Consider the following 21668-nt stretch of genomic DNA (forward strand, 5'->3'; position numbering starts at 1 on the left):
GAACTTTATTAAACAATCAATAAGATAAACATACACAGAAGTACTTCCCCCATCATGTCAGTATTATAACTATAAGCTTTTGTGAAACTCACAGGACCTCACATTATAAAAAACATAATTGTCGTGTAATATAATTATACTTTAAAAGAGAAAATACATAGTGTGTGGGACTTGGGTTCCCTTTTAACGCTTTGGAGGACAGTAAGGCCCACCTGGATGGGGTGTGAATGGACAGACAGCTTTGCGACAGTAAAGAGGAAACAGCTAGGAGCTCCGTACCCTTGTTCTAGGAAAGAGGTTGGAACATGGTCTGGAAATTCAAGGCTTCATTCAGACACTCATTCCCAATAAGAGCTTCTGTTTGTTAACCAGTGGCTGTGTACCAGCCTCACACTTGAACCCTCTCAATGGAGCCAGTGATGAGGGCACCATTAGTAACTTTTTATACATGAGGAAAGGCAAGCCCTTAAAAAGGTCGATTAATTCGCCCAACAAGTGGGCCTTCAGGACTCAGGCTCTCTAAGGCAGGTGTAGCTCAGTTAATGGGGTGCTTGCCTAGCATTCTTCAAGACCTGGGTTCAAATCCCAGCAGAATACAGGCTGTGGTAGCACATTCCATAATGGGGAAGTAAGTAGAGGCAGGGGTTATTAGGAGTTCATAATTATGCTCAGATACACAGAGAATTTGAGGTTAGCCTGGGCAACAAGAGACCCTTCGGGGTGGCATGGGAAAGATGGCTCAGCAGTTAAGGACATGCTGTTTCTGCAGAAGGACAACTTGGTTTCTCAGCATCCACATGGCGGCTCACAGACGCCTGTAACTCAAGCTCCGGGATCTGATACCTCTGATCCCCTGGACATCTGTGCTTGCATGCATGTACACACATACGTATATATACATGTGTGTGCCCACATGCACGTACACACATAGGTAAAAATGAGAGCATGCTGTGTGCACCCCTTTGATAAATAACTCAGTTTTAAATAAAAAGTGTGTGGGAGAAACCACTGAGAGACTGAGAGACCTGGGATGTGAGCCTGGGATGTGAGCCTGGGATGTGAGCCTGGGATGTGGACTTGCAACCCTGGGCTGCGCTTCTTGTCTTGAGGCCACACTGATGAATGAGAGATGGTTTTGTGAGCCTCGAAGCCATGAGACATCCCACCACTTTCCTTCCCGTCCCAATATCCAGCCTTTACCTCTTCACTGTACTCTCTGTGTTGTTTATCCTTTGTATAATGTTGTTGATCCTCTCCAACCAGTTGTCGTGGTCGGCTCCAAGTTCCTTCATTTGTAGACCCATCTTTGCATCCCAGTATCTCAGCTTGAGGGCCGAGCCCTCGGGGGGCCTGAGGAAACAGGGTCCCGATCAATGCAAACATCTCACACAGCTCTGCACGCTCTTCCTTGGACAGACAAGTTGATCTCTACATGTGTTTCCTGCCATGGAGATGGGCCACGGTGGCCATTTATTTTATGTATCTGTGTAAACCCAGGTCTTTAAAAGCCTGGGTAAAGCAAATAATGTTGCAAAATAGGCATGCGTGTTTCTGAGAGTCCAACTCCGGGCCTTGCGCAAAGCAAGCACTCTACCTGGGAGCTCCATGCCCAGCCTTTGAAAGTGTTATGTGGGGCTGGAGAATTGGCTCAATTGGTTGCAAGCACTCCTTGCTCTTGCACAGAAGCTAGGTTTGACTCGAAGCACCGTATGGTGGTTCATAAACCATCCGAAACTCCAGGTGTGGAGGATCCGAACCTTCTTCTGAGCTCCCCAGGCTCAGGCACGTGTGCAGTGTACATACATACATGACACAGGCAAAACATTCACACACATACTTTTTCTGAAACGTTTCTATTTTTTAAAAGAGTGATTTATATTTTTCTCAACGCTAGGGGTTGACCCCAGGGCCTCACACATGCTAAGCAAGTACCCTATCACTGATCTATTGCCCCAGCCCTAAAAACAGATATATTTGAAATCTCCCTCTATGTAATGAATGTTAGCTATTGGGTCAGGATAGCGGCCAGGGGAGGAGAGGCGTACAACAGGAGGCAGCACTCAAGGGCTTAATGGCAGGCTTTTAGTAATGATCAGGGTGAATTTCATATATAAGCAGTTATCTGAGACTTTTTGAGATGCCTGTCAGTTCTAAGCTCCAAATCCAAGGATACTCAGAAGACCTGATGGCTGTGTCAGCATCTTCAGGCCAGGGCTGCCTAACTCTTCAGCCTTGCTGGGCAGGGTCAGCCAGTCCCCACACACGTGGATGCTGTGTGGTTCAACAGGATTTCTCTGAATTCCTTACTAAGCTTGCTCGTCTACCCCATATTACCCAGTGCTCTCCATGGGGTCATGTCAGAGCTTACGGTGCAAGGGTGCTCGTCTCTGAAAACTGTGACAGTGACACTCGAGGGTCTGCACAAACAAGAGTTGCTTCTTGCTCATCCTGATTGATCGGTGGGTCCTGGCTGTGCTTAGAGTCCTGCTCCAACCTGTCCTGCATAAAACGATGGTGGAACAAATGGGTAATTGAGAGAGATCCTGGCTCCTCCAGCCCTACCTGACACAGCCTGTCTGAGGCCCGGCCTTCTAGTGCGTGGATGAGGGAAGGAAACAAGGCCTCTGTTTGGCTTGCAGCAGATTGGGGGCAGGCTTTCCAGTACTAGCCTCCCAGGAAGGACTGGGTGAACAGGAGAAATGCAGCCAACCATGAACTCCAAAACTTGAGTCAAAGGACACTCGGCTCTTCTGGTCTCTTCAAAAACTCAACACCAGACAGACCAGGGTGCACATCTGTACCTCCAGGACCCACAGTGGGGTAGGACACACTTCCATGAGTATGAGGCCCGTCTGGCTTACACAGTGAGTTCTGGACCAGCCTAGGGCACACAATGAGTTCTGGGCCAGCCTGGGCTACATAACAAGACCACAACACAACAAAACAAATGGTGGGGCCTCAATTCACAAAAAAGCAAAGTACAAGTCTCATAGTAAGACAATATACTGAGCTGTGAAAACTAAGCGCATGGCATAGATCTTGTTCCAATGATAGTTTAAAAAAAAAATACAGCTCTAGGATACAAGTTCAGTTCTCAGCTCACAACACCCTCGCCCCCCCCCCCCCCCCCGCCGTGACTCTAGTTCTGGGGAATCTGACACCCTTTTCTGGCCCCTGAGGGCACTGGGGATGCACATGGCACACAGACACACATGTAGGGAAAACTTACACACTCAAAATACACAAATGAGCCGGGCGGTGGCGCACGCCTTTAATCCCAGCACGAAGGAGGCAGAGGAGGTGGATCTCTGTGAGTTCAAGGCCACCCTGGTCTACAGAGCGAGTTCCAGGACAGCCTCCAAAGCTATAGAGAAACCCTGTCTCGAAAAACAAGACAAAAAAATTACACAAATGAATCTTTAAAAATGACTAGCTCTAAAAACATTTGAGGCATAGTTGAGGAAAACTGGAATACTGAGATGAGAAGCTTAGACTCCTTTATGTGCTAAACTGCTAATTTCTCTAGATGTGATGACAGTATTTTGGATACGTAGGAAACAATCTTTATTTTTAGAGAGGCTTTCTGAAGGCAACAGGGACAAACTGTTGTGTTTGTCCTACTTTTAAATGGCTCAGCAAATTGCAGCTATTTATACATGCAGAGATAAAGTGAATGCCGTGGCTGTTGACTGTTTTAAGGTGTGGCTGGAGGAGCATGGCTGGTCATTGTGCTTCTGTGTTCTCTCCTTATTTATTTCAGGGTTAGGGTTTGAGAGAAAGAGCCTTACTCTATTGTATTTAGTAAATAAAATTCCTTCCTTCTTGTTTCTCCTGTCTCTCCTTTTTTCTTTTTGCTTTTTTTTTTTATATTAAAGTCATTCTCTGGCATTTCAACTGTATATACATGCAAAAAATTACCAAAAAATGACAATAATTTATGTCAGAACACCCGTGAGGTTTTTTTTTTTTTAACTCTACTGTAAAATAGTTCTTTGGGGAGATTTTAAGCAAAACTCCTGTGCCTCAATAAGACAAATCTTAAACTGAAAAGCATGGGGTGGGCAGGAGGGCGTTCCTTACCAAGACACCTGCATAAACCCCAGCCGAGGCCACAGGAGCACGCCTCAGCGCTAACCCGTCAGAAAGCGGAGTCTGCATCCTCAAGTAGACTTGAGGGGACTCGGGCAGGTTGGAAATGCTCTCAGCCTGAGAGCAGGTGGCTCGACCAAGTTCATGTAACACAGGAGACTGACAGCTGGCACCAAGAACATCTGCCCATGTCCCAGCACGGTTCATGCCGCTTTGTTTGGACAAAAGCCTGTGTAGACTTTGTCGTTGAGTTATAAGAGCTTGCAATCAGATCATCGTAGATAATCTGGGCAGCTCCCAAACCCAGCAAGAAGACCCTAATGTGAGACAGAGGAGAAGGCATAGCAGTGGGAACAGTGCAGGGAGATGGTGACAGAAACTGCAGCGCCAGCCAGGGCAAGCGGGGGGCAGGGGGATAGGGGGTTGGCACCACCAGGGAGAGGAGGGGGGTCCCCCTGGAGATGAAATCGAGGTTGGATGAACACATTCTGTTGGAAGCCTTTCTACAAGCAGGGGATGATTTTACATGTAACATCTGCTCTAAGGTAACCTATGCCAGTTGTAACTGATCCTCACAGACAAAGACAGCACAGAACACACACAGACGGGGTGTCGGGAAGCTGGGAAGACCCCCGGGTGTAGACAGCAGTGTGGGAAACAGTGCCAGGCCCGCCTCTCAGTCTCAGTGCTCCACCTACAAGGGAAAGCCCTGGGCATTTTCTTCCTCCTTTGAGGCGCAGGTGAGGTTATTTCTCTGCCTGCTATGATATTTGCGTCTCTCTACCTCCTTTGGCTTTTTGTCTGCTTGCGTTTGGGGTCCGTTACACCCAAGGCTGACTTTGAGCGCCTCCTGATTCTCCCATCTTCCCCTCCACAGGCTGGGATTACAAGCACACTTCATCAGGCCCAGCTTTGCTTACCCATTCTTCAGAGTCCACCTTGTGAAGGGAATCCGTCTGCGGGTTTTCAGGAAATTCATCTTTTTCATCTGGTCTGTCCGAGGTTTGCTCCATTTTGACAATTTCCCTTAGCAAATGCAAAGGACACAAAGCAAACACAGGTGTTACTGTACCATAGGAGTTTAGGTTGGTCCTCTGTTAACGGAGACCTGAGAGACAACCCCCAGCCCCAGGGACACGTGCTACCCTCTACTGACTTTTGCAAAAGAGAAATAGAAGAACTGCATAAATATTTGTTGGCTGAATCCATATTTTTTTTCAAGACAGGGTTTCTCTGTGGTTTTGGAGGCTGCCCTGCAACTCGCTCTTGTAGACCAGGCTGGTCTCGAACTCACAGAGATCCGCCTGCCTCTGCCTCCTGAGTGCTGGGTTTAAAGGCGTGCGCCACCAACACCTGGCCGAATCCATAAATTTCTTAACAATGAGATTCCAAATTGCTGCTATTCGTATTTACACATATAAAAGTGTGGGAGAGATAAACAATAAACAAACAGCAAAGAGTAGAGCCTCAAAAACTCAGGTTCTACAGAGTGATTAGTCAAAGAGGACCAGGTCTGTGGTGGCCTCTTGTACTATGTGACAGTACCGTCAACATGACAGAATCAAAAATCAGAGTCTAAACACGGAGGTGGGCGCGACTGAGTAGCACTATCTTGACTCAATGGGTTGGGACGCAAAGACCCTCCCATTGCGGGCGGCACCCTCCCCTGGCTGGGATTCTGGAATTATATAAACAGAGAAAAGGAACTGAACAGATGTGTGAATTCACGGCTCTCTGTCTCTTGTGGTAGGGGTGCAATGGGACCAGCTGCTTCAGTCTTCCAGTGCCTTGATTTACCCGGCAAGACCAACTGTGCCTTGAATTGTGAGCCAAGAAAAAACCCTTTCTGTCAGGGATTGCTTTTATTGTCGCTGTTATTTAACTGCAGCAACCGGAAAAGAAACTAAGACACAGGGGTTACCTTTCTCATAGCCATGGCCAGCTCCTGGAACTGAGCAGTGAGGGAACCGCCCACGGTGGTGAAGAAGGCATAGGGAGGGGTAGCTTAAGGATGCCTGCTCTCATCCAGTCAGCAGCCAGGAAGCACAGATCAGATGCCTGCTCTCATCCAGTCAGCAGCCAGGAAGCACAGATCACCCAGAGAGAAAAGGACCCAGCTCCCATCTCCAAAGCTCACTCTCCAGTGGCCTACTTCCTCCCGCTGGGCCTCACAAAGGCCCCACAGTCCCCCAAGACAGCACCGTCACAAGAAGCCACATTTAAACCATGACAGCTCTAAATATTTAGTCCATCCACACTGTCCTTTGTTCTTTACTCTTTATTCTTCCACAGAAAGCATGCCAAGCATGCAAGCTTCTATAGGTCTGTATAAATATGGGCATATTTATATACTTTAAGTCTGAACTTTGAATTCCCTTTGTAATAATCTTTCTGAAGTCATACTAGTACATAAGGCCTGCTCCACATACGTGACTATGTTGGGGAAGCATAACAATTTTTATCTGGTGTGTGTGTGTGTGTGCCAGCACAGTGACAGGCAATTCCCGTGTCTGTGTGCTGTGTGTACATGCGAGCACAGGGACAGGGAGTTCCTGTGTCTGTATGTTCACAGCCCAGTCCTCTTCTCTCCTGTGTTACAACAGTCTTAGAGCCCTCTGCCCATCTCCTACTAAGCTGTTATTATTTTACCAACTGCATATATGTGACACATATACTCATTTTTAAAAACTGAATCACAGCCACCTTACAATGTATGTCTTTAGTAAGTCATTCCATGTCTGTGGACCCTGAGCCCAGAAATGGGCTGGGGACACTTCACACCTAGGCTGCTCTGGTGGGTTGAATGAGATGTCCCCATAGTCTCAGACATTTGGCTACATGGTCCTAATTGATGGTGCTGTCTGGAAGATTTAGGAGTGTTGGAGGAGTATGAGGCTGGAGGTGAGCTTTGAGAGTTCAATACTCTGGCCATTTCCAGTTTGCTCTCTCTGCTTTGTGCTTTTGGTTCAAGGCACATCTATCACCTGCTGCCTGAGCTGCACCACCATGGATTCACCTTCTGGAACCGTGAGCCCAGCAAACTCCTCCTTCTATAAACTGTGCTTTGTCAGTGAGAGAAGAGTAACAAATACTCACACATACACACATGGCATCTATACACTTATGCGAATTATCCTTAATCCCTGCACTTGGGGGGCAGAAGCAAGCCGACCTCTCTGAATCCAAGGCCAGCCTGGCCTACTTAAGGAGTTCCAGATCAGCCAGGGCTGCACAGTGAGACACTATCTTAAACCAACAGCAACAGGAGGTGCCCTTTGGCCTGTTTAAGGACCCAATTCCATCACTGATGGATGCACGATTATGTAACCAAGGTGCTGTAACTATGCATTCCAAACGGCTATATCTTTAGCAGCTATGGATAAGGGAGCCGTGAAGTAATGAACATGAAACAACCAGTTTCCCAAATGGAAATCCAAGGCTTGCCCGTTCTGCCTGATGAGGCCTCATTCTGGCCAGAGGCAGCATGGACGCCTCATAAGGCTACTTCGGTTGATAGTTAAAATTAGATGACCCTGAACTTGAAATATCTCATTATCTGCCTCCTGCTGGCCCCAGGAAGTCTCTAGGTCCCTGACTTACTCCACATCTTCAGCCACACTGACACTTTGGAGAAGGTCATTGTTCTTCCCAGTCACTTGTTGTCCCTTCACAGCTGTCCTCATCTGCAGGGACATCTCAGGTGTGACAGCCATTACTTCAGCACTGCAAGGACAATAGCAGGAGGGCTGTCAATGGGATCAGCAGTGTCTCCTCACCTGTAGCTAATTCTTCCTTGGAGAATGTGGCCTGTTTCCCACACTGCCAAGCTGGCAGCTGTGTGTGTGAGCCCAGCTCTTACCTCCAGCCAGGTGAGCTCACTGGAGAGCAAAGAATCTCATGGAAGGGGAGGGTGCCTGAGAAGAAGTGGAAAGAAGGTACCCGTGGTTTGTATCCAGACTCCCAACACTTGGGAGGCTGTGACAGGGGGATGACCATCAGTTTGAGGCCAGCTCAGGCTACATAGTGAGTTCCAGGCCAGCTGGGGCTACAGCATGAGACCTTGTCTCAAAACAACCAATGATCCACAAAACAAACAGGCAGAGGAGGGTGACAGAAACACCTGTGAAAAGCTGTAAGGAGGTGATGTGGAGATGGTTCTGTTAGCACAGAGACAGGCAGATCTCTGGGTCTTGCTGGCCATTCAACCCAGCCTACTGAATCCAGACCTCCAGATCAGTGAGAAACTCAGTCTCAAAAAGAATAAAGTGGGAACCATTGTCTCAGTTAGGGTTTCAATCGCTGTGAAGAGACACCATGACCACCGCAACTCTTACAAAAGGAAAACATTTAATTGGGGTGGCTCACAGTTCAGAGGTTTAGTCCATTATCACACGGTGTGAAACATGGTGGCCTGCAGGCAGACATGGTGCTGGTGAAGTAGCCCAGTGTCCAAAATCTTGGCTTGTAGGCAACAGGAAGTGTTACTGGGCGTGGCTTGAGCATATATGAGACCTCAAATCCCGCCTCCACAGTGACACACTTCCTCCACCAAAGCCACACCTACTCCAACAAAACTATGCCTCCTAATAGTGCCCCTCCCTTTGTGGGCCATTTTCTTTCAAACCACCACGGCCATCAAGAGGGCTCAGCGGGTGAAGGCACCTGCTGCCCAGCCTGATGACCGGAGTTCATCCCCAGAACCCAAACGCTTGAAGGAGAGAACTGATTCCTACTTGTCCTTTGACTTCTACGTGCACACCAGGGAAAATGGTCACGTGCATAAATATTAATTGATTGATTTTAAAGAACTAGAGTGGGTGGCAAACACACATCTGCACACCCAGGTGTGCACACACACAGAAAGGGGAGGTTTCCTCAACTTCACATAGCACAGTGGAAGCGATAATAGCATTGGTTACACACTGGAGGCGCTTTGGTTACCTGGGCACATTTGTTACATGATTTCATTATATCTTTACCCTGCGGGCAGTACACAAGGCAGGTCCTAACCATTTCTACTTTTTAAATCAAGGGATTCAGAGTCAGCAATGGCCCACGATTTGCCCAAAGTTCCATTGCTAAGATATGATATAAGCGAGACTTCAGCTTTTGGTTTCACAGCTTCACAGATGTCTGTGAACATGAACCTGATGCCCACTCTGCTTTCCTAGGTTTGAAAACGGCCTGCTGACCTCCGAGGCAGCCCACTTTCTAAAGCTAACTTGTACGTCTCCGTCCAGCGGGAAGAAGCACACCACTCTAAGCATGGTCTGTGACAGAGGCTCATGAGCCCGGTGCTTGCTGAACACACAGAATCTCTGCCCTCCCCAGCTCCACCGGATCAGTGTCTTCATTTCAACAAGGCCAGGTGGTTCCTGTGCACGGGAAAGTTTGGAAGCACTCATTCTCATTAAAAGCGCTCCCTCTCTTCCCTGTACCCCATTCTTTGTTTTTACTGTTGACCTCCAGCCCTTCTTCCTTTCTCCATCTACCACCAAAAATTTAGAATTATCACTTTGAAAAAAAAAAAAGTGTTTCAATGAAAGGAACTGATCGACAACATTAGAAGACAGTTGACTTGTGAGGGATTATTCGATAGCCACCCCCCCAACCCTAATTACCCTCTTCAGAGCCCTTTCGATGGATAATTTGGGATCTCAGAAATTTGCCAAGCATGATTTGAATAATCAGGGCTTTGATGAGGCAGCACAGCTATGAAACAGAGCATGGAGTGACCCATACTCTTGTCCTTCCTAATCTTGCCATCATTTGTACCTCAGAGTCCCGGGAGGCAGCGCTTGTTTCCCTGGGCTGTTCGATAGAGCCTGTGTTCCCTAGCACCTGAGGCACAGGGGCCTAGCAGTGTGGCCACATCCAGGGCAGGAAGGTTTGCAGTTGGGCCTGTTCCCTCTGACATTCTACTTGGAACCCAGCATGCGAAGCTCTTAACTCCCTCTCCTGAGAAGGAAGACAGCAGTGTCCAGGCCTGTCTCTGACCAGCTTGCCTCTTAGCCTCGTGGTTTCTCTTCTAGGGCTAGAGCCCTCTCCTCATCCATCAACTGGCCTCACACACAGAGACCTGGGATGTGCTCTAACCTCAGCTCCCCCGCCCCCCTCCCCTTTCAACCCCAGTGTCAGCTCCCACTGTCCTTTACCATGGAGCCTCTGACTTCCTCACAGGCGCTCAAACCTGCCACCGGGAGAGCTGAGCTACAGCTCTCTCCACTCAACAGAACGGTTGACCTTGCAAGCCATGGTTGCAAGCCACGGTTCTGTCCCCTCCTGTCCCCCGAAGCCCACACTTCCTCTAACTACATTCTTGAACGACACACTTCCCTTTCCCGGGACTTCAGTGCCAAGTTTACAACTCCCTCTGTCACTTCCAGCCATCTTTTACGGGAAGCCGAATACCCACGGAAGGACCTAACACCCAGCACACATAATTTCCTTGTTTTTGTTCTGTTTTTCTGGGCAAGAAAACTTTATAGCTCAGAGTGACCTTGAACTCATGGCAATCCTCCTGCCTCAAGCTCTCAAGCATTGAGATTGTAGGCATGAGCCACCACACCCAGTTTCTCACTGTTACTCAGCAAAACTTCTTGGCATTTCTTGTTGACTCCAAAACACGTGAGCCCCAGCAGCTGTCTTCTGTCCTGCTGGCTCCCCGTGTGATCCACTGCTAAGCTATGGCACTGATCAAGGCCAGCTGACAGGGCTCACCACTACCAAACAACGCCTTTGCAGCCTTCCTCGGTTCAAAACATGAGCATTTACCCTCTTCATTTCCCATGTCCTTTCCACACACAAGGACTCCTTTAGACAGACCCTGGTTTAGGGGATCCTGGTGCTTTAATAATGAGGTCTCGACATTAGAAAGTCTGCTCTGGCATCCTACAAGATGTACATGGATGGATCGTGGACCACTGCCGGCACTGAGAAGTGACAGCCTGACCACCAGGAAGAATGGATTCTCCCGACACATCTGGGAAGCCCCTGCTTTCATCCCATTAGTAAACAAGGTCACTTACCGTTCTTAAGGAGACTGGGTTCAGAAAATGGGGGAGAAGTCCCATCCTGAATGTTAGGAGAGAGCCAAGATGTGGAAGTTCCTTTATACAATCAACTCTAAGAAGAGTTATGTCAGCGTCAGAGCTGTAGAAATTTCTAGCACATAGGAGAAAAATCAGGGCAAATAGTGCCCACCCCATCACGTATTTAGGAATGAAATCTCGGTTGAATTCCCTTAGTTAGTGGCAATCGTCTCCTCATCTCTGTTTTCGGATACTAATGAGCTTCTTGGATTTAAGGACAGAGTGCTAAGTAAGGCAGGTAACAATTCGATGCCAAGACCAGCTCTGCCCACCACTTAGAAAGACAGGACTAACATGCTAGTGTTGCCTAATGAGATGGATGGCCTACCAGACACTGCAGGAGTGTAGGGGGACGGTAAGCTGCGTGGGATCGGTGGCTTTGCTAATGCTTGTGAAGATTTTCCCACAGTAAATGGGACTCAAGTCAAATAACTGACAAGTAAATGAAGAATACGGAGGATACGCCAAGGTCAGAAGCTGAAACTTAGGCGGGGTTTGATGAAGAGATGATAGGGTTTTGGGGGGGGTTTTATTGTTGTTGATTTTAGTTTTAGTTTTAGCTTTTTTTTTTTTTGGTACAATTTTGGTGCCTTTTACTCATTTGTAAGTCAGTTATCCCTTTAACTTAAACAGGAATGAAAGTCATGGGGACACAATTACTTAAGAATTAGGGTTAGGGTTAGGGTTAGGGTTATGTTCTTCCAAGATTAAAAGCGACTACTGTGGGATAGGGCAGTGGCTCAGCTGTTAAGAGCACTGACTACTCTTTCAGAGGACCCAAGTTCAATTCCCAGCACCCACATGGCAGCTCACAGCTGTCTGCAAATCTAGTTCCAGGGGACCCAATACCCTCACACAGACATACATGCAGGCAAAACAACAGCGCAATGAAATAAAAATAAAAATTGTAAAAAGTGGCCGTGGGGGATGGCTTGGTTGGTAAGAGTGCTTGCTGTGCAAGAATGAGGATCTGAGTTCAAATCCCAGCACCCGAGTGAAAACCTATCCATAGTTTTGCATACCAGTAGCCAATACTGTGAGGGGCAGAGCTAGGAAGGTCACTGGGGCTTCCTGCTCACCAGCCTCATTCTAGGTTCAGTGAACAACTCTGTCTCAGAGGAACAAGACAGAAAGTGGTAAAGCAGGACACCCCAACATTCTCCCGTAGCCCCCTCTCAGTGATCCACACACACATTCACACACCCCAACACACACACACATAGTGGGGGGCTATTTAGGGTGGTTGAAATTTTTAAGACTTTTTTCTACAGTCTGTAGAAGCACAGATTAGATACACGGGACTTGGTTAAATGTAGGTTAAGTTTATTCAGGGAGAAGTCACTTATATAAGAAACAGGAGACCTGCAAGCTGCAGCTCCAAGGACCCACATCCAGGCTGCTCTCTGTGACCCAGCCGGAGCCAAGAGAGAGAGACCCTGTCCCGGACCTCAGACCAAATACCACACGCTCCCTTACACACCTGTGACTATGCCCAAACAGGCATGGTCAGCGCCACAGGTGAGGGTGAGTGGATCTCTCACTACAATTTCCCTTTTAGTCTAAAGAACGAGATTCAGGCTTGATACAAAACTATATACAAAGATAGTAAGTATCTAGTATGCTCTAGGAGAAGGAAAAGTAAGAACACACACACTGAAGACCTATAACAGTGAAGCAACAAGAGTGAAACGGGAGAGCTACAACAGTCCAGGTTTCAGAAAGGCAGGGGACAGGGAGACTGTAACGATAACTCTTTCCGCCAGCCGCCTGGGTTCTACCTCCGCTTTAGGGCCCCCAAATAACACACAGAGTCTTATATTAGTTACGATGCTGCTGGCTAATGACTAGGATTTCTTATTTGTTAGCTCAGTCTTAATTATCAACCATAACTACTAATCTATATGTTTTTATAAGGACTTATCTTACCCAGGACTCCAGCCTTATGCGTCCTCTCTTCCTGGGATCACATGGTGACTCTCCTCTTTGCTACATTTCCCAGAATCCTCCTTCTCTCCTAGTCCTGCCTAACTTGCTTCCCTATTGGCCAACAGTGCTTTATTTATCAACCAATAAGACAAACACATACACAGAAGGACCTCCCCCGTCAGGAGACAACCAAGTTACCATGGTGTAGATGAGAGGTTTCTGTACAAGGCACGTCTAACCGTGGCAAGCTACAGGACTCAGGGGTCTAGAAGAGGAAGCTGCTGGAAAAGGCAGCAGAGATGCCTGGGCACAGAGGTCAGTTTTCCCTGACAAGCCCCCTGAGACTCCTTTTATTTTCTTTTGTGTTAGTTATTTTTTGATATACCAGGGAACTCTAGTGACAGCACATATCAGCATCTCTAAGGCCACGCGACAAGGTCTTAATATGACCTCAGGGTTACCCTGGAGAAACACAAACTTGGAGATTAAAAAAATAATTGGATGAATGTACAGCTAGTTAAATTACTGCACTCCCCGCCCCCACCACCCATTTAGTTTTTGTCTGGATGAACTGTCCACTGGTGAAAGTGGGGTAACGAAGTCTCCCGTTACTGTGTGAGGTTTGATGTATAGTTTACGCTTTAGTAATGTTTCTTCTACAAATGTGGGTGCCTTTGCATTTGGGGCATGAATGTCAAAAAATGAAACATCATTTTGGTGGATTCTACCTTTGATGAGCATGAGATGATTTCTTCATCTCTTTTAATTTATTTTGGTTTGAAGTCTATTTTGTTAGATATTAGCATAGTTACACTAGCTTGCTTCTTTGGTCCATTCACTTGGGAAAATCTTTTACTCTGAGGTAATGTCTACCTTTGATATTTAGATGTGTTTCTTGTATGCAGCAGAAGGATGGATCCTGTTTTCACATCCATTCTGTTAGCCCTTGTCTTTTTAGTGGGGAATTGAGTCCATTGATATATCAAAAACCAATGATTGTTAATTCCTGTTATTTTGGTGGTGGTAGTGTGTGTGTGTGTGTGTGTGTGTGTGTGTGTGTGTGTGTGTGTGTGTTTCCCTTCTTTGGGTTTTGCTGGTGTGAGATTATTTATTAACTATGTTTTCATGGGTGTAGGTAACCTCCTTGGGTTGAGATTTTCCTTTTAGTACCTTCTATAGGGCTGGATTTGTGGATATATATTGTTTAAATTTGATTGAAATATATTGTTTTCTCCATCTATGGTCATTGAAAGTTTCACTGAATATAATAGTCTGGGCATCCACGGTCTCTTAGAGTCTGCAGCACATCTGTCTCTTTGGGCCTTTCTGAATTTTAGAGTGTCTGTTGACTCTGATAGGTCTGCCTTTATATGACACTTGAGATTTTTCCCTTGCAGCTCTTAATAATGTTTTTTGTTGTTGTTGTTCTGTGTGTTTTGTGCTTTGATTATTATGTCTGAGGGAACATTCTTTTCTGTTCCAATCTATTTGGTGTTCTGTAAGCTTCCTGTATCTTTGTAGGCACATCCTTCTTTAGGGTAGGAAGGTTTTCTTCTATGATTTTGTTGAAAATATTTTCTGGGTCTTTGATCTGGGATTCTTCTCCCTTTTCTATTCCTACTATTCTTAGGTTTGGTCTTCTCATGGTGTCCCAAATTTCCCGGATGCTTTGCATCAGGAATTTTTTTAGATTTAATGTTTTCTTTGACCCATGAATCTATTTCCTCTTTTGCATCATCAGCATCTGAGATTTTTCTCTTCCATCTCTTGTAGTCTGTTAGTGACGGTTGTGTCTGTAGTTCCTGCCACTTTTCTAGATTTTTCCACTTCCAGAATTCCTTGGCTTGTGTTTTCTTTATTGCGTCTATTTCCATTTTTAAGAAATGAATGTTCATTTCCTTTATCTGTTTTTTTTTCCCTTCTTGGCTTTCTTTCTTGTCACTCTTTAAGGGATTTATTGATATACTCCAAATATTTTCTTTCTCTATTCCTCCATTTCTATAAGGGATTTTTTCTTTCATTTCCTCTTTAAGGACCTCTATCATTTTCATAAAGCTGGTTTTTAAGTCATTTTCTTGTGCTTCAGCTGTGCTGGAATAGTCTTGCTGTAGTAGGACTGCTGGGCTCCCATGGTGCCATATTGCCCTGGCTGTGGTTGATTGTGTTCTTACACTGGTGTTCACGAATCTGGGCTTGGGGTGATTGTAAGTCTAGGTGATGATTTCTGAGTTTGTCTTTGTTGTATGGGTGTTTTGTTCCTTGGTTTCTGTTTCCTCTTTGGTCTTCAGGTCTTTGTGGCCTGGATTCCTAGTGACTGGTGTGACCTCTGTTCAAGTAGAAAGTCTCTGTCCAAATAGGGGGCTGGACTTCTGATGGTAAACTTGGGCTTTGGTACAGCAGGAGGTCTCTGTTCAAGTTGTGGGGTAATGAGGAAGGGGTGGGGGATAGGGAGCTCTGAGTGAGTGGAGGATCCACTGGTGGGATGCCTGTCTCTGGTTCTGGAAGCAGGGGTGGTCTGTGGTCCAGCAAGGAGTCTCTGCCTGAGGTCACCTATCTGTTCTTCTGACTGGTGTGACCTCCTCCTGGGCAGCAGAAGTCCACCTGAGTTGGGGTCTCAGCAGTGGAGGGGATGGGGTGGGACAGGGGGGGCAGTGGGTTGGGTCTTTGGGACCTGATCCAGGGAGTGGGGCAGTTCAGCTGGCTGGCAGGTCACTCACCTGTTCCTCTGACTGGTGTTGTCTGCTATGACTGGAGTTTTAAAAGTTCACACTATTATAATATTGTCCCTCTAGTGTAACTATTTCTTCAAGGCTGGACACAACTATTGTCCTCTTGGATCGAAGCAGCTGTAAGCAAACGAGACCTTCAAGAGATGGGTCCTCTTAACTTTCCTTCACAGAGGGAGAAGAGGCTTGAAGGCCCTCATGAGATTCTCCCTGTGGTTATGTAAAAGACAGGCAATTGTTTTTGGTTTGCCTCTTCAAGGTTCAGTTTTATGTGAGCTGCACATGTGGAGTATAGGACTTCATGGTGGTACAGCTGCCCAAGAATTACCCATGCTCCTGAAGTAACATGAACGAGCTCACTGGTTCACCAAGTCACCCTTGGATGGAATCCTGTGTAGCATGATAAATAAAAGACCCAGAGGCTGATATTGGGGTTCAAGCTTCAAGCTGAAGATCAGGAAAGAAAAGCAGTTGGCCACTGGCTGCCACCTCTAGCTCCTGCTGATAGGGCTGGTCCACAAGCTCTCCACCAAGCCTCAGACTGCTGCCTCTCCCCAGAGTGGCTGGAGAATCCGGAGTCTGAGCCTACTGAAGACCCTGTTCCTGTCTTTTACGCCTCGATAGTGCTGAGATTAAAGGCATGTGATACCAAGTGCTGAGATCATCTTTGTGTGAGCTGTTTCTCTTAGCACTGGATCTATTTCATGTAGTCAGTGTTGCCTTGAACTAGCAGAGATCTGTCTACCTCTTAATCCCAAGTCCTAGGATTAGAGGTGTGTGCCTGGCTTCTATGGCTTGTGTCTGACTTTGCTTTCTGAACCTTCAGGCAAGCTTTAATAAGTCATAAATAAATACCACCACAATCTTGCCTTGGTCTGTGGGTGTCCTCTTTATCTTGGGTGAATAGACATGGGTTATTTTGATTTCCCTGGAGAAGTCACACAGCCAATACCATGTGGTCTCCCCTCTTTCCTTCTTGTTTGCCTCGTGCTGCGACTGCTCCTGTTTCTAAGACCCAGTCCTGTCCACACACCTACTGTCTGGATCCACAGACAGATGGGTAGACAGTGCGGTAACTATCTCTCTTCATTGTCAACACCATGAGGCTTAGCATCACCATGGAAACACACATCTGAGTGATGGGCGAGTGTCCATCACCTGGGGGTCTCTGAGGGTACTTCCAGAAAGGTTTAGCTGAAGGAGGAAGGCCCATCCTGTGTGTAGGTAGCACTGTCCTACGGGCTAAGTGCTGGATAAAAACAACCAAGCTAAGTACCACTCATCTCTTGCTGGTTCCCAAATAAAGATGCAACGCAACCAGCAGCCTCATAGTCCTGCCACAGTTTCATCATGATGGACCGTATTTTCCTAAACTGTAAGCCAAAATAAGCCCCATCCCCATTACGCTGTCTCCTGCCAGGTATTTGATCACAGTAATAATTAACAAACTTAATAGATGACAGATAGACAGTAGATACATACGCAGTGTCTTAGGGTTTCTATTGCTGTGGGAAAATACACGGCCCAAAGGCAAGCTGGAGAGGAAAGGGTTAATTTGGCTTACACTTCCGCATCAAAGAAAGGCAGGACAGGAACTCAAACAGGGCAGGATCCCAGAGTCAGGAACTGATGCACAGGCCATGAAGGGAAGCAGCTTGCTGGCCTCCCATGGCTTGCTCAGCCTGCTTTCTTATAGAACCCAGGACCAGCAACCCAGGGATAGCACCACCCATCATGGGCTGGGCCCTCCCCCGTTGATCACTAAATGAGAAAATGCCTTAGAGCTGGATCTCTGGAGGCATTTCCTCAGCTGAGACTCCTTCCTCTAATGACTCTAGCTGGTGTCAAGTTGACACACAAAACCGTCGAGTACACACAGATATATGACAGATGGATAAGAAATGTCACCTCGGGGGCTAGAGAAATGGCTTTGAGGTTAAGGGCACTGGCTGCTCTTCCTGAGGTCCTGAGTTCAATTCCCAGCAACCATATGTGGCTCACAACCATCTGTAATGAGACCTGGTGCCCTCTTCTGGCCTTCAGGCAAACTTGCAGGCAGAACACTGTATAGATAATAAATAAATACATCTTTTAAAAGAAAGAAAGAAATGTAGAGAGAGATCTAACTCAGCACCTGTGGCACTGACCTTGCCTGTTTGGGCGTGGTCACAGTTGTGTACAGGAGGGGAGGATTTAGGCTGGCTTTGGGATGCACGAGCTCTCAATGCTGGTCTGGGAGGATCCTTGGAGCTGGAACCTGTGACAGCCACCTGCCTCTTGTGTAAGTGTAATCTCTGCAAATAAACCTCCTTTATCATGTACTGGGTCTAGTGAATCTTGATTCCCATGCAACAAAGAAATGTCACCTCTAGGTGTGGCACACACCTTTAATCCCAACACTTGAGAGGCAGAGGCAGGTGGATCTCTGTGAGTTCAAGGCCAGCTTGGTCTACAGAGTGAGTTCCAGGACAGGCTCCAAATGTTATACAGAGAAATCGAGTCTCGAAAAAAAAAAAAAAAAGAAAAGAAAAGAAAAGAAAAGAAAGAAAGAAGAAATGTCACCTCTAGTTGCTGTGTCTCTTGTCTAGAATCCCAGCACTTGGGATGCCGGGGCAAGCTAAAAGCTAGTCTGAACTATATATTTTGCTCTTTCTCAAAATAAGATACAACACAATAAATCTCCATTCTCAGGGAGGGGACTTTGAGACAGAATTACGAGAATGACGACACTGAAGAGGTCTGTGGGGAATGCCACCTGCCAAAGGAGGGGGACCTAGTGAGGGTACCAGGAGCCCCTGGACCAGGATGCTGAGAGACGGAATATTTGCCAGTGAACAGGGAGCTTCAGAACAGAGACTTCTGGGTGGAGGCGGCTCATGTGGGCAGAATCACCCGGGGCTCAGCGGTCCGCCACTGCTGCCCCAGAGCCCTCCAAGACTGTGTGTGCAGCTGTGGCTAAGACGTGCTTCAGGACTCCCCTTGCTCTCTTCACGAAGGCCCACAACTCTCACTCGCTATTTCTCCACCCAGCCCCCTCTCCAGAAGCTTCCACACATTTTCCTGCAGGAACCCCGCTGCGCCTTCTTTTGGCGCAACTCCAGCTTTGACTATGATAACTGGAACAAAATAACCTACAGTAGATTTGGTTAAGAGAAACTGGCCGCACACACTCACCCTGGCTGAGCATGGAGCACATGCCTGACCCCGCAACACTCAGGGAAGCAGGGAGACTGAAAGTGAGTCCAGCCTGGGCTATACATGAGCTTGAGGTCACCCTGGATCACATGGCAAAACCATGCCTTAAAAAGACTAAAACCAACAACAAAAACCCTACCCAGGGCCAGCAAGATGGCTCAGCCAATTAAGGCACTTGCCTGATGACTTGAATCCAATTTCCTGCATCCACATGATGGGAGAAGAGAACCAACTCCCACAAATTGTCCTCTGACCTCCACACACATGCTGTGGCATGTATGCTCACACATACTCACCCATACAAAGTGAATATACAAAGTGAATAATACAAAGTGAGTCCTGTTTCCAGATCTGTGTTGGGCAGCTCACAAGCATCCCTCTAGGAACTCTGGTGCTCCCTCAGGGCCTCTGAGAGTACCGGTGCATATGAAACAGATACACCACACACATACACACACACACACACACACAGAAAGTTACGTTATCTATTGTTACTAACCCTCTCAGGAGGTCGGGTATCTTCATGATGAGCTTAACACCTTCTGCAATTGGGGGAAACAGGTGTCAAAAACAGACTAAAATGAACATTAAATAAGAAGAGGCAAGCTTCTTCTGGCTTCCTACGACAGTTTCCATCCTTGCTCGGCTGTGTCTCCCTGGGGAGGGAGGCAGAGGGAGCCCAGAAGTCACGGCTGTCAGACCCACAGGGCTTGGGGGAAGGGAGAATGTGCAGCCAACCCTCACCCGGTTTCCTCTCACTCCTGCTTCCTGCTGTTCAGTTCATTTCCATGAGGCAGGCAGCAGGGTGGGGTGGGGGAACTGCTCCAGTCAGCCTTTCTCTTTGATGTTTGAATATCTGTGACTTTTTTAAGGAGATACGTATGAGCAGAGCTCTATTCTCTAGCCGGGCTTTAGGCTAATGTGAAGATTTTCAGAGCTTGCAGACAGCCACGGAAGCCCAGAGGGGAAGCAGCTTTTTCTGGGCAGGGTCTGGTTAGAACTCTCTTTTCAGACTGGATAACCATGCTACAGAATCCTGGCCACGTAGGAAGAATGTCATGGGATGACTCTCCCATTCACACAGTTTCTAGACGCTGTGCTCTGAGGCCAGGGACACGCTGGAAGTTCAGCTCCAGAGCCTCACCTACCTGAGTACCTGGGCCAGACTCGTTACCTCTCCTGGGACATTGAGGTGTCTCAGCTTCTCCTTAGACATCAAGGTATTATCTTGAAATGTCCAGGGAGAGTGGGCTCTGAGGCCACTGACATCAAACTCCAGGGCCCAGTTTATAACCACAGGCCTAGGAAGAAAATTCCAAATTCTCAAACTAGTGAGTCCCTCCTACAACAAGATGTGAGGAGTAAATTTATTACTGAGGGCCCTCCCTGTCCTGCGGTAGTTCTCTTAAAATGAAGGGTTCCTTATAAACTACAAGCTCCACACCAGCTAGGACTTTTGTTGTTGTTTGTTTGTTTTCTGAGACAGGATTTCTCTGTATAGTTTTGGAGCCTGTCCTGGACTTCACTCTGTAGACCTGGCTGGCCTGGAACTCACAAAGATCCTCCTGCTTCTGGCTTCCGAGTGCTGGGACTAAAGGCGTGCACCACCACTGCCCAACCTAGGACTTCTTTATTAGGACTGCATTTACTGTATCCAGCTCTTCTTGACTCACAAATACTGGCCGTGGAGAGGACTAGATACTAGCAGTGGGGAGGGAGAGGCTTCCACTAAGAACATACCAGCTCAGGAAGACAGGCCCAGGAAGGATCTAGAAGAGAAGGCTGAAAAAGAGAGCCCTTGTGCCCTGGTAGAGTATGGCCGGGCACAAGGACAAGGGTGACCTGTTAGTTATTCCTCATCAACCACCCCACCCCACACTGTTCAGATTCTACATCTGTTATTTTCTGCAGCCTTGCATCTGGAAGCGCAGCTTTGGGCTGCTGGCTAGTGTCCTTCAGGGTGAAAAGGCAAAGATAAACTTCAGCATTGCTGGCTGCTGAGTTCAAGGCCAATGAATCAACAATGTTAAAAGCCGGGCGTGGTGTTGCTGGCCTGTGATGCCAGCATTTGGGAGGCAGAAACAGGATGATCAGAAATTCAAAGTCATTCTGGGCTACATCATGAGTTCAAGACCAGCCCTGGATACATACATACAAAATATGTCTTTAAATAGGAGCACACATAAACCAAGGCTATGGGTTGATCCGCGGATGACAATGTGAGCAGAGGGGCACAGGGGCCCCGACCCTGCAGCTCCCCAGGGACCACCATCTAGGAGGTGGAAAGAACAGAGGAGAGAACTGACTGCTTCTGAATGTCTAAAAGGAGAACCCAAAATGACAAAGCCCGGACAATGGTGATGAAACAAAGACAGGCGTGTTTGTGTTCGTGCCTCTGTCATCCACAGGAGAGAAGACGACGAAGGACTGGCCTGGCAGTTTGGAGTCTACCAAAATCAAGAACCCCTTCAGACAGAGCAATGTCTCAGGAAAATTCTACAGCTCCTCCTTCACTTCCCCGAGGAAATGTCTCCATGGGGGTGATGCCTTTTCAGGAGGCACTTTTGTAGCACTGAGCATACAAAGCCAGGAAAGCCATTTTACCTACAAAGACCAAGCTCATGACACCTTAACTTTCTCC

The 21668-nt window shown here is 47.2% G+C and overlaps 1 protein-coding gene across 2 annotated transcripts in view; it reads right to left on the reverse strand.

The window, feature by feature from the left end:
* Positions 1–19725, reverse strand: part of Smco2 (single-pass membrane protein with coiled-coil domains 2) — a 29286-nt gene extending 9561 nt beyond the window's left edge. The window contains exons 1-5 of one of the 2 annotated variants that reach the window (XM_027430090.2): positions 19527–19725; positions 7690–7812; positions 5010–5115; positions 2369–2499; positions 1201–1350 (exon numbers count right to left, since the gene is read on the reverse strand). In XM_027430090.2, coding sequence (XP_027285891.1) covers positions 1201–1350; positions 2369–2499; positions 5010–5115; positions 7690–7812; positions 19527–19552 — 536 coding nt within the window. In that variant the 5' untranslated portion in view covers positions 19553–19725. The remainder of the gene's footprint in view (positions 1–1200; positions 1351–2368; positions 2500–5009; positions 5116–7689; positions 7813–19526) is intronic. The other variant, XM_027430093.2, reaches the window with a different exon arrangement.
* Positions 19726–21668: the final 1943 nt, after the last annotated feature.

Source organism: Cricetulus griseus, chromosome 8 (genome assembly GCF_003668045.3).
Source record: "Cricetulus griseus strain 17A/GY chromosome 8, alternate assembly CriGri-PICRH-1.0, whole genome shotgun sequence".
Lineage (NCBI taxonomy): Eukaryota > Metazoa > Chordata > Mammalia > Rodentia > Cricetidae > Cricetulus > Cricetulus griseus.